The sequence below is a fragment of the Cyprinodon variegatus genome, unplaced genomic scaffold (assembly GCF_000732505.1).
Source record: "Cyprinodon variegatus isolate N-32 unplaced genomic scaffold, C_variegatus-1.0 Scaffold393, whole genome shotgun sequence".
Classification (NCBI taxonomy): Eukaryota; Metazoa; Chordata; class Actinopteri; order Cyprinodontiformes; family Cyprinodontidae; genus Cyprinodon; species Cyprinodon variegatus.
In genome coordinates, this window is record NW_015150846.1 from 393,419 (window position 1) to 406,404 (window position 12,986).

Here is a 12,986-nt window from a genome sequence, read left to right on the forward strand (position 1 = left end):
GCCTACTATGACAGATCTATATAGTTTTATATGTGTGTCTTAGAATGTGCTCACATTCGCCCTATGACGGAAAAAAATGCAGTTTGGGCAAAAAAATGAGCAATAAGTTAATCAATGCTGGCATCAGTACCAAGGATGTAGCATGGCTGCCAGATTGCTTGTTTTGTCTTTCTGGTTTCATTGCACAGCTTCTGGAAATGATTTACCTTTTCTGCTCCAGGGTCAGAGTTTTCCCACATCTCCCCTCGCTGCAACAGAAAAGCGCTTATGATTTTATTTGAAGGGAACCCAAGCAGATGCCAATTTTTTGCCTGTGGTACCTAATCTCAAAAAGAGTCTCACATAAACCTAACATTTATGTCTTGTTAAATATATAAACAGAAAACCAGATATTTGTTGGGAACCCAATCATTTCAAAAGGTTTGTGGAAAAGTAAAATAAAAATAGCCTTTGATCCTGGTATTTCAATTCCAGTTTCAAAGAACATTTTCGAGCTGTATCGGCACAACATAATCACATAGATATGAAGTTGGATCTTGGAGAACTTTGTGAGACAGGAAGTGAGAGTCCTAAACCGTGACTCATTTTGGCTTCTGTTGTCTGCACTGCATCCAAGAAAATCATTTGTACAAAACTTCTTCAAATTGAACAAGGACACACAAATCTGGCAACGTGTTACACAATGGGCAGTAATGAGGGACAGACTTCCTGTTTGGAATAAAAACCCAGAGTTACTTGATTGTGAGGAATGTTCTGCTGGCTTATATTGAACTGCAATAGAGAGCCATCAGAAAGGCCAAACACCTGCTCACTCTGGCAAACCAATGCTCTGAAAACCCATCAGTGACCAAGAAAATGTTTTTGAAAATAAACTTTTGACAAGGTTTCCTTTTACCATCTTAGCATCAAAATAACTAAAACTGTAATAAATTACACATTCTGCTATGTTAAAGCTTTTATACCTCTTACATCTTTATGCACATTTTGTCATTTGACTACAAATTCTGTGACTTGTATTCATTTATTTGTACTCTATGTAAAGTAAAAGAATAACCATTTCTACATTTTCTTTATACCTACTAATTTAGGAAGTGTGACAACCATTTGATGTCGACTCCTTTTACTCTAAATACAATCCAGAGAAAACATTTTTGTTTATTTCATGGATATATATATATTCAGGTATAATTAAATCCTTCGTTAAACCTCAAATGTTTGTTTAACAACAGAGAAGAACAAAAAGCATCACGACGACCAAAAAAAAAACAAAAAACCACAGCATTCTATGTAAGGACAATATTTGGCAGATGTTTAAAGCTGTTATTAGGCTGTAACAATAAATCATGCTTTGAAAAGCTTACAGATGGTTGATTATTTCATCATCCCCAGCAGGGTGGCAGAATCACAAATCTACAAATCTGCTCTTGTTAAAAGGTGGCAAGAAGGAAGCTATTTTAGAAAGAAAGCCAATGGAAATCCTGTTTATAGGCCATGCAGATGATAGAAGGTGTTCTATGGAGATAAAAAACAAACTGAACTTTGCAGCATTATACTGCTTATCATAACTACAACCAAATAAATGATAGCGGTAGACTCATGCTGCTGTAATGCTTTTCTTCATCAGGGACTGAGTATATTAACAGTTTTGAAAATGACGTAAATATCCTTCATATTTATCACACTGTAAATTTGTTACCCTTTTGTGTCAATATGATGCCTTTACTCACATGGCAATGTATAATGTTAAATGAGTTGTATCATACCGTATAGGCCGATGAGCTTAGCTCATGTATCGGTACCTAATTGGATCGGAAAAAAATGGATCAATGCAGCTTTAGTTTTAATGCAACTAAAAGTAAAAGTGGTGTGAAAACTTTTGCAATGTACTACCACACATAACTGTGTCCTCTGTATGCAGTTAATATATTGTAAGCATATCCATGTCTATACTTTACAGCTATAAGTGTGTATACCTGCATGATCTTATGAAATTGAGCATAAAAACCAGAAATATGTTCAACAAGATTTTATTCCAGTTGTAATCCAAAGACAATACAATCATTTTTCAAACTTCCTCTTGAAAGCATAAATATTAGTGACACCCAGCAGTCTCTGTAATGTCACACAGCTAGGCAAAATCAATAAATAACATGCAGACATAAAAGTGCAATTTCACAACAGGGGCAAGGCAATTAATTAGGCTGATATTTAAAGAGACTCATCAGCTAGAGGGTCGTAAAAATAACTCTACACATTTTTTGTTAGGAGGGGAAATGCCGTGACTGTTAAGAGCATCAAATTCTCTCCACAAATTCGGTCTTATCTAAACACTGAACAGGAGATAAGATTTAGAATAACCAGAAGCCCTGTTTAAGAGTAGCAGCTGATAACAAACTTGATTAAGACAGTGTTTCACATGTAGTGCACTCTTTGCCATTGCTTACTTTCTTAAATGTGAAGTACATTTAATGTTAAGTGCAAAAATGTTAATACATATAAGCATACACGTTTTTGATTTGAAAATCTTTTTTTTAAAGAAAACAATATTTCATAGATTTGTACTTGGCAACTATCAGCAAAAGGCAGCAATGCACATGGTGCACATATTACGGTGAAATATATTCTTTAAAATTCTTTAGCTGTAAATCTCATCAGCCATGGCGTTGTGATTATCTATTATTACTCATTATCAGTTTCATCAAAGGTGCTGAGATTTTCTCAAGATTTCAGAAATGCTCATTCTTCCTGGGATCTCATTAAAACTCCCCGGAGTGTCTACTTTTTCAGTGATTTAGATGAGAATTTGGATGAACAAAGGTTTTTTTTTTCTCTCTCTTGGCTCGAGAAGCATCTTGTGTCAGCAGGAGTGAGCCATCTCCATGGAAACGTTATTTGCCATCCTATTTCTGAGGTGGTTGGCAAAGTCCACCTGCGTTTGAGAGAGCACTTTGTTGATGATTGTCTTTGGGATCCAGCCCTGCAGATGACAAAGGGAAACCCGGTATTAGACAGACTCCTTTGGTGTTTAAACACATTTTTTTGCTCAAGATTTATTGTTTACCTTTAGATCCAGACTCAGTAACCAGGTAAACTTTGTCTTATTTGGGTCTTCAGCGCAGGGCCTCATTACTATACAGGTAGGCCCGTTCTCGGCTCTGCAAAATTTCACAAATTAAGCTTGTTTGTGCAGATTTGATGTTTACAAGCAGTGCATTTACACAATGTAGCTAGTATGTGATCTAACTGATTAATAATGATTAAGTTAATAACTTATTTACCTGATGACACCTTTCTGCTCTGGCATCTTTGCATGCTGAGTGGACATTCCAGCCAGGAAGCAGGTGGAGCCTCGACGTTTAGCACAGCGGACACTCACAAAGTCCCTCGGACCTACTACGTTGCCTGGCGTCTCTGCCGACACTTCATGGGTCACCATGGTGTCCTGCCCAATCTTTTGAAGAATCTGGAATATACCAGTTTGAAATGTCACCATTGCTATTAAGTTTAAAGCCTGTACTTTGGATGTTTCTGGATTAAACCCCAGGAAATATCGATCTTACTTTGACTTGTTTGACGTTAGGGTTCCACTCTCCCATTTGCTCCATTTTTTCCACCAGCTCTTCATAAAGGTTGTCAGGACGTTGCTCCAGCACCACTTCAAGTTTGAACACCTTCCCAATGTCTGGCAAGACTTTGCTGAGAACCTTATCTCCGTTTGCCTGCAGGAATGTGGGAAGAGATTTGTCAATTGACCCATATTGCTTATCACATCCAAATTAAATCTGAACTTCAGTGGGATGTTCTTTTGCTCTGCTTTGCCATTTTACTTACAGCTACGGTTTCCACAGTCCAACCGTCCTGCTCGCTGAGGATGCTGATGGCTTTTTTCAGCGCATCCTCACCTTGCTTCACATATGACATCTCTTCCTCATTGTACCCCTCCTCCTCCTGAATCCGAGAACCTTAAAAAAAGGATTTTAGTTGACTACACATCACAATATACTAAAACTCTATAAATGTTTGGATTGTCATTGCCATTCAGGCACAAATAAGTCTGCTATGTCCAAAAAAAAGCTACACATATTGAAACAATGCATATCTTAAAAAGGCACTTAAGTCTCATATATCTATTGCACAAAACCTGAAGAATAGCGTGTTGAAGCCACCTTATTATTTCTTACATACTTGTTATCTTTTTTACAGTTCTTTCTATGATGTGGGACTGAGACTTTTATTACATTTATTGTTCTTTGAGCATGGCACCTAAATAACTTGTGATAATGTATTCTTAAGGACAACAAGAAAATCATTTTAAAGTTTTTGTTTATAAAATCTCTTGCTGTTATTTATTTTTTACAACAATACATGGAGTTGTCTGAGTGTTGGAAGGTAGTACTATTTATCCAAGGCCCACTGTGACGAGAGAACCTCATTGTGAGTAAAATTTCATTTTGTGTTGTGTTCTAATAAATTAATCAGTTGATTTCACCTGGAACAAACTGAATTTCTATACAATGGAGTTTTTTTTTTAAAGGCCAATTCTCTTTAAGACGATAGACAATTGGTGGATGGAGAGATCTGACTGCTAGAAGAGCAGGAGGAGGGAAAAACTAACTTCCATAAAAGTAAGCTATAATATTAAAGTTACAGAAAAAAAAATAATGAGAGGAAGAGTAAAATAAAAATAGGGGAAGCAGCTTTTGGTACATTTTTTTTGACATGTGTGAGCCATAACTAAACTAAAACATTATCGACGTCATTAATAAAAGTTTGGAGTAAAGGCAGCACTTTCTTCGAAATTAGTTAAAACACCATCATGAATTTTCCATTGAAAGCCTCTTGATATCATGGTAAAAACAGTTTAGATCTATATTTATACCATGTAACATTTGAATATGTGAGTATCGGCTTAGCCTATAGCACTTTTTCCAATAAAAAGCCAGTTGATGAGAAATTAACTTTTTAGACCTTATCAGGGACTTCATGCACATAAGGGACTCGCCAGTGAAAATTCAGTGGAGCATTAACACAATTATTTTAACCAGTTTTTAAAAAAGGAAATATTTTTTCAATATATATACAAACACATATTTTGCCTGTTTAGAAATACAAGTAAAAATAATATTTTGTTGTTATCTAACTTTTAGCTGTATTTTTTAAGTATAGTATTTTAACTGGCATCATACTCTTATCTTTGGTTTGTATTATAAGAAAATATTTTGTGAGAGAAATTGACGAAACAAGCATGAAGTCCCACCAAAGTGGTGAATATACTGACAATTTATAACAATAAAGGTCTGTCTTGAATTTCACAGCTGGTATATCTCCGAGATTAGTCTGAATAAATCAATTTGGAATAAAACAAAAATAAAACAACTCACTTAGTAGAGAGCTTCGTCGGCGGACTTGGCTGATCCAGTTACTGGGGCCTGGACCTGCCAGCCTGTTCAGCTCTTGATGGATGGCTGCCAGGGCATTTCTCCTTAGACCTGGATAGCAATAGATCGTGACATTTGCAGATGAAACTCCAAGTAAAAAGAAGCATGAACGTTTCAATATTTCTTCATTTGTTTTCTGTCGCTCTGATCCCATTCTCCCTGAAGACCTCAGATGGAAATAATTTGGATTTAAAAATGAAGTTAAACAGGAGGGATAGAAGTAGGTCAAGGCAGCAGTGCTGATTGTCTCTCTGATGAGATTCATTCACTCACCTGTCATGTTCCTCATGTGTCGATAGGAAATGCCAGCACACAGTTTAAAAGTTGCAGGCAGCATTTTGCTTTGTATGAATTACTGGTACAAAAAAATGTAAAAACAAAAATTGGAAAATTGAAATACAAGCTGCTAGGATAAACGTTAAAGTATATCTGAGGGGTAACAGTGTAGAGTGGAAGGTACTGCTGCAGAGGATTCAAGTTTATCTGTGGGATGTTTCAGAGCTCTTGTATATATAGGAGCTCCCCCCCCCACACACACACACAAGGCCACCTTCATATCACTAGATAGATAAACAGGAGAACCAACTAACTGTTCCAACGACCATGTCATCAAGGCCACTTCGTGGACATGACAAGCATTTCTCAGAGTCTCACAAACTCTGTGTGAGATAACGTCCAGTGCCCGTTTTTTTGCACACAAACAAACACTCAACAGGAGAGAGTGCCTTCCCTGTGTGATGGGAGCATCCAGAAGAGAGAGGTCAGTGGAGCAGACCCTGAATGACTCATCCATCCAGACTCGTGGTCCATGACCCCATAATCACTGTGGAACTCAAGGGCAATGGTGTTTCTCTTAGTTTGGCTCATTTCTCCCCCAAATGATTGATACCTCAGAATAAGTCTGGCAAATCTTCAATGTCAGTACAAGAATTAACACGTCAGCAACTCGAATATTCTGACCGGGTTCCTGAAGTTTCTAGATTCTTTTTTTTCATATAAAAAAAAAATCATAGACTGGGATATTTACATACAATTAATTTTTTACAGACAAAAATGTTTTTATGCATATATTTTCAACATTTGTCACAGTTAAAAAGCTAATTTTGGTAAACAAAAATAAGAAACACAAAAGACTGTTCCAATCCATTAGCACCACTTATACAAAATGAATCTCTTTATCTAATTCACCAGAATTTGCATATAACTTCATATTTTGTTCATGATTTTGTAAAATATCAAATCAGTTGATATGATCATGGTTTGTAAGTAGATCAGTACTTGAGCAGCCTTTTTACCAAATACTTTTTTTACTCTTACTTTAGTACTTTCTTTAAGGCTACTTTTTTTTCTTTAGCTTAAGTAAAAATGATGAAGCAGTGTTACTCTTTCCACCTCTTATTCTCATACTGGTGGAAACAAATAGCTTTCTTAGTTGCATATTGTCTAAATCTCATTGGCTGATTTGGCAAGTAGTTTCTTATGAGTCTTTGAGAACAATTTCAAACAACAGTGGTTGTGAAAACGAAAAAAAAATTCCTGGCAACAATATCAAACAACTAGTTTTCATGGAGAAAGTATCTAATAAAGAGGAACCCCAGAAAATCACAAGGTCAGGGATATCTGATTAGATTAAGACAGACTTACATAAAATAGCATATCGTTAAAATGTTGCAGCTCAGTGCCTTAGCCAGAACATTTTTATAAGGGTGGCAAAAAGCAGACAGGCGCCAGAACGTCAGGGTTAATCTACACTTTCCAACTGGAAAAGGAACAAGCACATCATCCGTATTTTCCGAATAAAGACTAACTCGATTTTTCCAAAACCCTTACTAATAAATAAACATATATTTACACATCCATGCTGTCTAAACTAAAGGTATAGTGAATCAATCTTCCTTCAGCTTTGAGTTCTGGGGTGAACATTCATCTCTTGTTATTCCTTACCTGCCATTCTGGAAAAAATGTCCAACCTATTTTTATCAATAATTGTTGTTCATAATATTAATGTTTATATATATACTAATATCCACATTAAATGGATTTAGATGTTATCTCCAATTACACTGAAAGCTCTTAGATGACTGCATAACTTTTTCTTCTCCGTGAAAAAACAGAAAAACTAGTTCTGAAAAGACCATGAATCAATATTTATCATCTTTGATTAAAAATTTTGATATGAGTGATAAGCTACTGTATTTTTGTTGTCTGTTTAATGTTAATATACAAACAGTTAACATGTCAAATTCCGCTTTATAGTACCGTATACTGTTGCCACCCTCAGTTTTAGAGGCTTGTGAATTATGGCCACATGGGATCACCTGGTAGGGGCGGCCATAAGGCAGCCATGGCCATCCCTGGCCCCCTTCTAGCTCCTCCCCTGCTGCAGCTTAAATTCATTTATGAAGGAGCTATTAGTGGCACAAAAACTGGTGCCTTTGAATAAATATACTTTTATTAAAGTCAGTAGTTATTTTTTTATTCCTCTGGTAGAGATTTATAATTTATAATAGGTATAGCGGAGGTTTTTTTAAAATTTTTGAACCGCCCTCTCCACTTTTAAAAAGAAATGTACATGCTTGACACTGTACCCACTCCTGAGACGGAACGCTTATCAAATGGCCTGTACTTATACAGCGCTTTTTTAAGTCAGGAAACTTCAAAGCACTTTGCACTACATTCAGTCATTCACTCACACACTGATGGTGGCAAGCTACACTATAGCCACAGCTGCCCTGGGGCTCACTGACAGAAGCGAAACTGCCGTACACTGGCGGCACTGGGCCCTCTGGTCACCATTGGTAGGCAATGCAGGTAAAGTGTCTTGCCCAAGGACACAACAACATGGAAAGCCGGAGCCTGCGCTTGAACCGTCAACCTTCAATTTCAGGGCAAACTCCTACTGTACATCCAACACCACTGTCACCCCATATAGCCACCTTAAATTTTAATCCTTCGATTAAACAGGTGCGAGAGCATGCAGGAGCCAATTTCTCCTTGTGCACGCTCTGTTTAAAAGTCACTGTTTGCATCGCCCATAAAAGCTTACTTTCCAAAAGAAGATATACAATTTCTCCACTATTTCAGACTCTCCACTGGTAAGTGAAAATAGGGACAAGCAGGTAGGACGGCCTTATGTAAACATATCACCAAAATGATTGACAATTATAAGGGGCAATTATTTTGATAATCCACACAGAAAAAGAACATCCTCCACTATACCTTTAAAGAAAAAGTTATTTCTCCAGAGTATATATAATGATTTTAGGGCCCTATGCTTAGCACTGTCTACTTTTACTTTTATTACAAAAAGATGATTTAATTCAACAGTGTTACCCTATTTTCACATTCTAACAAAAAATAACAACACAATATGATGGAAAAGAGTAGAAAATGAATCATAGGCCTAAAATATATAAATATTCTACATTGCATCATAGGAGACAAAAAACTAAATATTATACTAGTGTTAAGATTAACTGAAAATCCACACGCTTTAATATTTTTTTTACATTTGAACTTTTTTTGTATGTTATTAATATGTTTGTTTTACCCTCCCAAGGGGGTGATTTATTACATCACCTAAGTTTGGGAATAACACATTATATCAAACTGTGTTCATGTTTTAAAAACCTTGCTTGCTTCACCCAATACAAACACAAATTATCTTAGAGTAATATTTTCTCGACGGGCTGCACGTCAAGAAAGCCGCCAGAGGCAACAGCTCAGGCGATTAGAGGCCTGGAAACTTGTGAAAATGGAAACAGCTCCTCTGATTAGGGTCGGAACAAGTGCAGAGAAAAAAAAGGTGATTAATAATTCCTTGGTGACAGTAACAGAGATATTAGCCACCTTAAATAACCTTAAATAACCCTTCCACCTTCTGGTTGGGTTTCCTCATAGTAGGCCTAAGACTGGCCGATCATATACTCAGGTACAGTGGAAAAATTCATGCATCTGTTATTTCTAAAGGACAAATAATGAAAAGAGAAACTGGATTATATTCCTGATAAAAGGAGTCTTTTTTCTGGCAATAATTGATTTTTCTTTTAATTTATGAAGTGAATTTGAACCTGTGACATATAAAAGCTAATTCAACTTTTTTGTCCAGGGTTAGGAATTTTTGTGCTTATTTAAGCTTTTATTTTCCTAATCAAAAGATCAAATTTTCTTTGATGGTTTCAATGATTTTTTGTGATGATTCTGATGTTTTTAATGCTTTTACTGCAAATATGTCCTGATGTTTTGTGAGGTAAAGCAGTTTGACTTAACTTGCAGCTGAAATGTGCCATACAAATACAGAGCTGTCAACTCTCACCCAATGGGAGTGAGACTCACCCATCTCAGTGTCTTCACACGCTCTCACTCCATATCCCCAATTTCTGATACTAAAAAATGACAGAAATTAAAACTAAATTCCTTTCCACTTATTTATATATAAAAATACCATGGTGATTAAAATCCAGTCCGTGTTTTTAATACAACCTTAGTGCTAAAACATAAGGACTTGCGAGGTTCATATCCAGTCCATATTCCCACCTATTCACTGTGCCAGATATTGAACAAAGACAGTTCTTATGAGGTATGTCATTTAAATTTTTATCTTATCTCATCTGCACTAGGATAATTCTCTTTGTAAATTATTGAAGATTTTAAGCAATCTAGTACTTTATTTAGCATTTTATTTTTCAAAAGGTCAGCCACCCAAGAAAAGACAAACCACACTCATAGAGGTTGTGCAGAACAACTCATTTATCAAGGATTCATGGAGGAGAAACCACAGGGATGTTCTTATTTTATTATTACTTATCACATTCATTTATTTTTATTTAAAAAAACTTAATTTCCATCACACCGTTCAAACAGAAACAGCCGTTGCCTCTTTGGAAACTCAGGAAGGAGCAATCAGCTAAGTGAGCTTAGTGATTCCTTTTGAGACAGCATGAAAAGTGAGCTAAGTACAAAACAAAGAGAGGAAAACAACAAGAAAAGGAACAAGAAGAGAGGGACAAAACGTAGAACAAATAATGGATGTCTATTCTATTAACATCTCTATATCTCTATAATGGGTCTGTTTTATACTGTCTTCTTAACTCAGAAGGCCCCATACCTGTTTTTTCCTAGGGCCCAAAATTTCCTAAATCCGCCCCTGGACTAAATATGTTACAAACACCTAAGTCTGACAAAAGGTTATTTTGAATTGTTTACTACTCTAAGTAGTGATATGATGATAAAAAAAAAGTAGCAAAGGATCATTTCAGGTGTGTTGTTAACCTTTCATAATAGTTTTTCACCCTTTTTAAAGATAATTTTGTATCAGGTATTACTAAAAGAAACATCAAATATAGGCAGAAAGTAGAATTTTTCCAATATTTAGGTTTTAATTTGAAAAGACAGATACCCTCTGCACCCGTTTATAGCAGGACTTAGAAAATAACTACAATAAGACAAAGTTAGAAAAAGAACAAAACTTTTCTTTCATTCTGCTGGGTGTAGCTGAACATGTTTAACAGCATGGGCAGTTCTAAACAGGGGCCAGTGGGGGCCAGTGTGTCACAGTTGGGTGGAGGTTTTTGAGGACCCAAATGCAGAGACCAGGAGGCGGAGGTGAGTCTTGCAGGTTTAATGAGGCAAAAATCCAAAATAACAGATACAGAAAGCCAGGATCTAGGGGACATCAAGGAAAACACACATGAGGAGCCAGGGAAAGATGAGGAATCAGCACTTTGGAACTGCATAGGGAGAGTATATATAGGAGACAGAACAAAGGCTGGACTAATGAGCTGACAAGAAACAGGTGTGGATGCAAGTGTCTAGACTCTAGAAGGAAGCAAAGGGGAAAGAAAACAAACACAAGATGGCCACAGAGAGTAATTCAAGAAATACAAAAGCACTCAAAAATAAAACCAGAAAAGAACTAGAATAACACAAAATGGAAATTAACCGAATAAACTAGAAAACACAGAAAGACAAGAATAAAAATTATAACTGAAAACACAAAGAGAAAACTCAAACAGAACAAAAAAGTGCAGACTCACGACACAGTGGCCCTTTTGAACTGTTCCTGACCCCTGTACTCAAGACACAATACAAGATAAATTGATAAGAAATTAACAATATGTGCTGGACCAGAAACTACAACCGATAGGTCCTTTAAACCAATAGATTTTTTTTTTGTTTTTATTTTATTAATTATATACAAATTATGTTTTTGTACTTTCAGCTTTACGTTTCTAGTAATGGAAATTGCCATTTGGCTCACTTAATATATAAAATGTTGAATTATCTTTGTTTTGATCTTTTGTTTGGTGCCCCCATGTTAAACTATGGCCCCAGCCCACCCCCCTGATAAATCTGGCCTAGAAACACAACTTTTTAACAGACATTTAAAAACATGAGGCCAATGTCCTAAAACACACGGGCATATTTGAATTTCAACAGAGCCATCGCCGGAAATAAAGAGCCAGACACACAGTTGAGTATTCAAACTATTATACAGTTTATTAGGACTTGATTGACACAGTGGGTTTGGCTTTCACATGCACTCAGCACTTTGCTGTACATCACATTAAGAAGGAAAATTCCCTCATTGACTCCCTACGCTCCATCTTTCCCCCTCCTTCCCTTCCCTTCCCTTCCAACAAACTGTGTAAGTCTATGTGTATTTGTGTTCCCCAGCGAAGCAAAACAGAGCATGACAGTCAGATAATAAACAAAGTGCTGATGTCTGTGTGGGTATTGTCTGGAAATCATGCTAACAAGGAGGCACTTCAGTCTGATTCAGATTCTTTTTTTTTTTTTTTTGCACGTCAAAAACGCAGATTAGGGGACAAAAAAATAGGAGGGTTGTGTGAGATTAATAAGGAAAAATAAAATTACTGCATGGAATAGTTTTCGGCAGCTTAAAATGGGGGAATATACCACATTCTTAAAAACCTCGCCAAAGAGCCAGCACTCTTCCTCCGTTTAGTTGGCTCTGCTGCTGCAAGAAGGCCACTTCTTTATGTGGAGACTCTCCGGTGTCTTCCTCTCCTTCTCCCCAGCTCTGATGCAAAGGAGCAAGGCTGATTAAAGAAGATTCAGATAGGGTAAACCTTTCAGGTAGCTCTCGATACACTGTGTCTTGGGGTTACAGTTGGACACAAAACAAGAGGAAGACCCTTTAGATTCATGAGGCAGTTTGAAGAGCACACTGAGGGTTAAGTGTAAACGGGCAAAATATATATATATTTATATATATAAAAAAAACTGTACATGGAGCGTGTCACAAAAGTAATTTCCCTCTGGGATTATTCAAGTATTTCTGATTCTGATTATATATATATATATATATATATATATATATATTTATATATAAAAAAAACTGTAACTGGAGCGTGTCACAAAAGTAATTTCCCTCTGGGATTATTCAAGTATTTCTGATTCTGATTATAAAGGGATAGTAAAAAAAATCAATAAGGTATCAGTCAGATGAGAACACAAAATTCCAAAGCTTTTTAAATATACCCAGGAAAAAATCTGGACAGGTTTTACTGTTACATTATAAAAACT

General features: G+C 36.3%; 1 protein-coding gene across 1 annotated transcript; it reads right to left on the bottom strand.

The window, feature by feature from the left end:
- Positions 1-2,037: 2,037 nt before the first annotated feature.
- star (steroidogenic acute regulatory protein) lies at positions 2,038-5,902 on the bottom strand. The gene is made up of 7 exons (XM_015387377.1): positions 5,712-5,902; positions 5,382-5,489; positions 3,832-3,962; positions 3,561-3,719; positions 3,279-3,463; positions 3,062-3,155; positions 2,038-2,977 (listed from the first exon to the last, which is right to left on the bottom strand). The coding sequence occupies exons 1-7, from the start codon at positions 5,773-5,775 to the stop codon at positions 2,858-2,860; spliced, it is 861 nt and encodes a 286-aa protein (XP_015242863.1). The 5' UTR covers positions 5,776-5,902; the 3' UTR covers positions 2,038-2,857.
- Between the last annotated feature and the right edge of the window lie 7,084 nt (positions 5,903-12,986).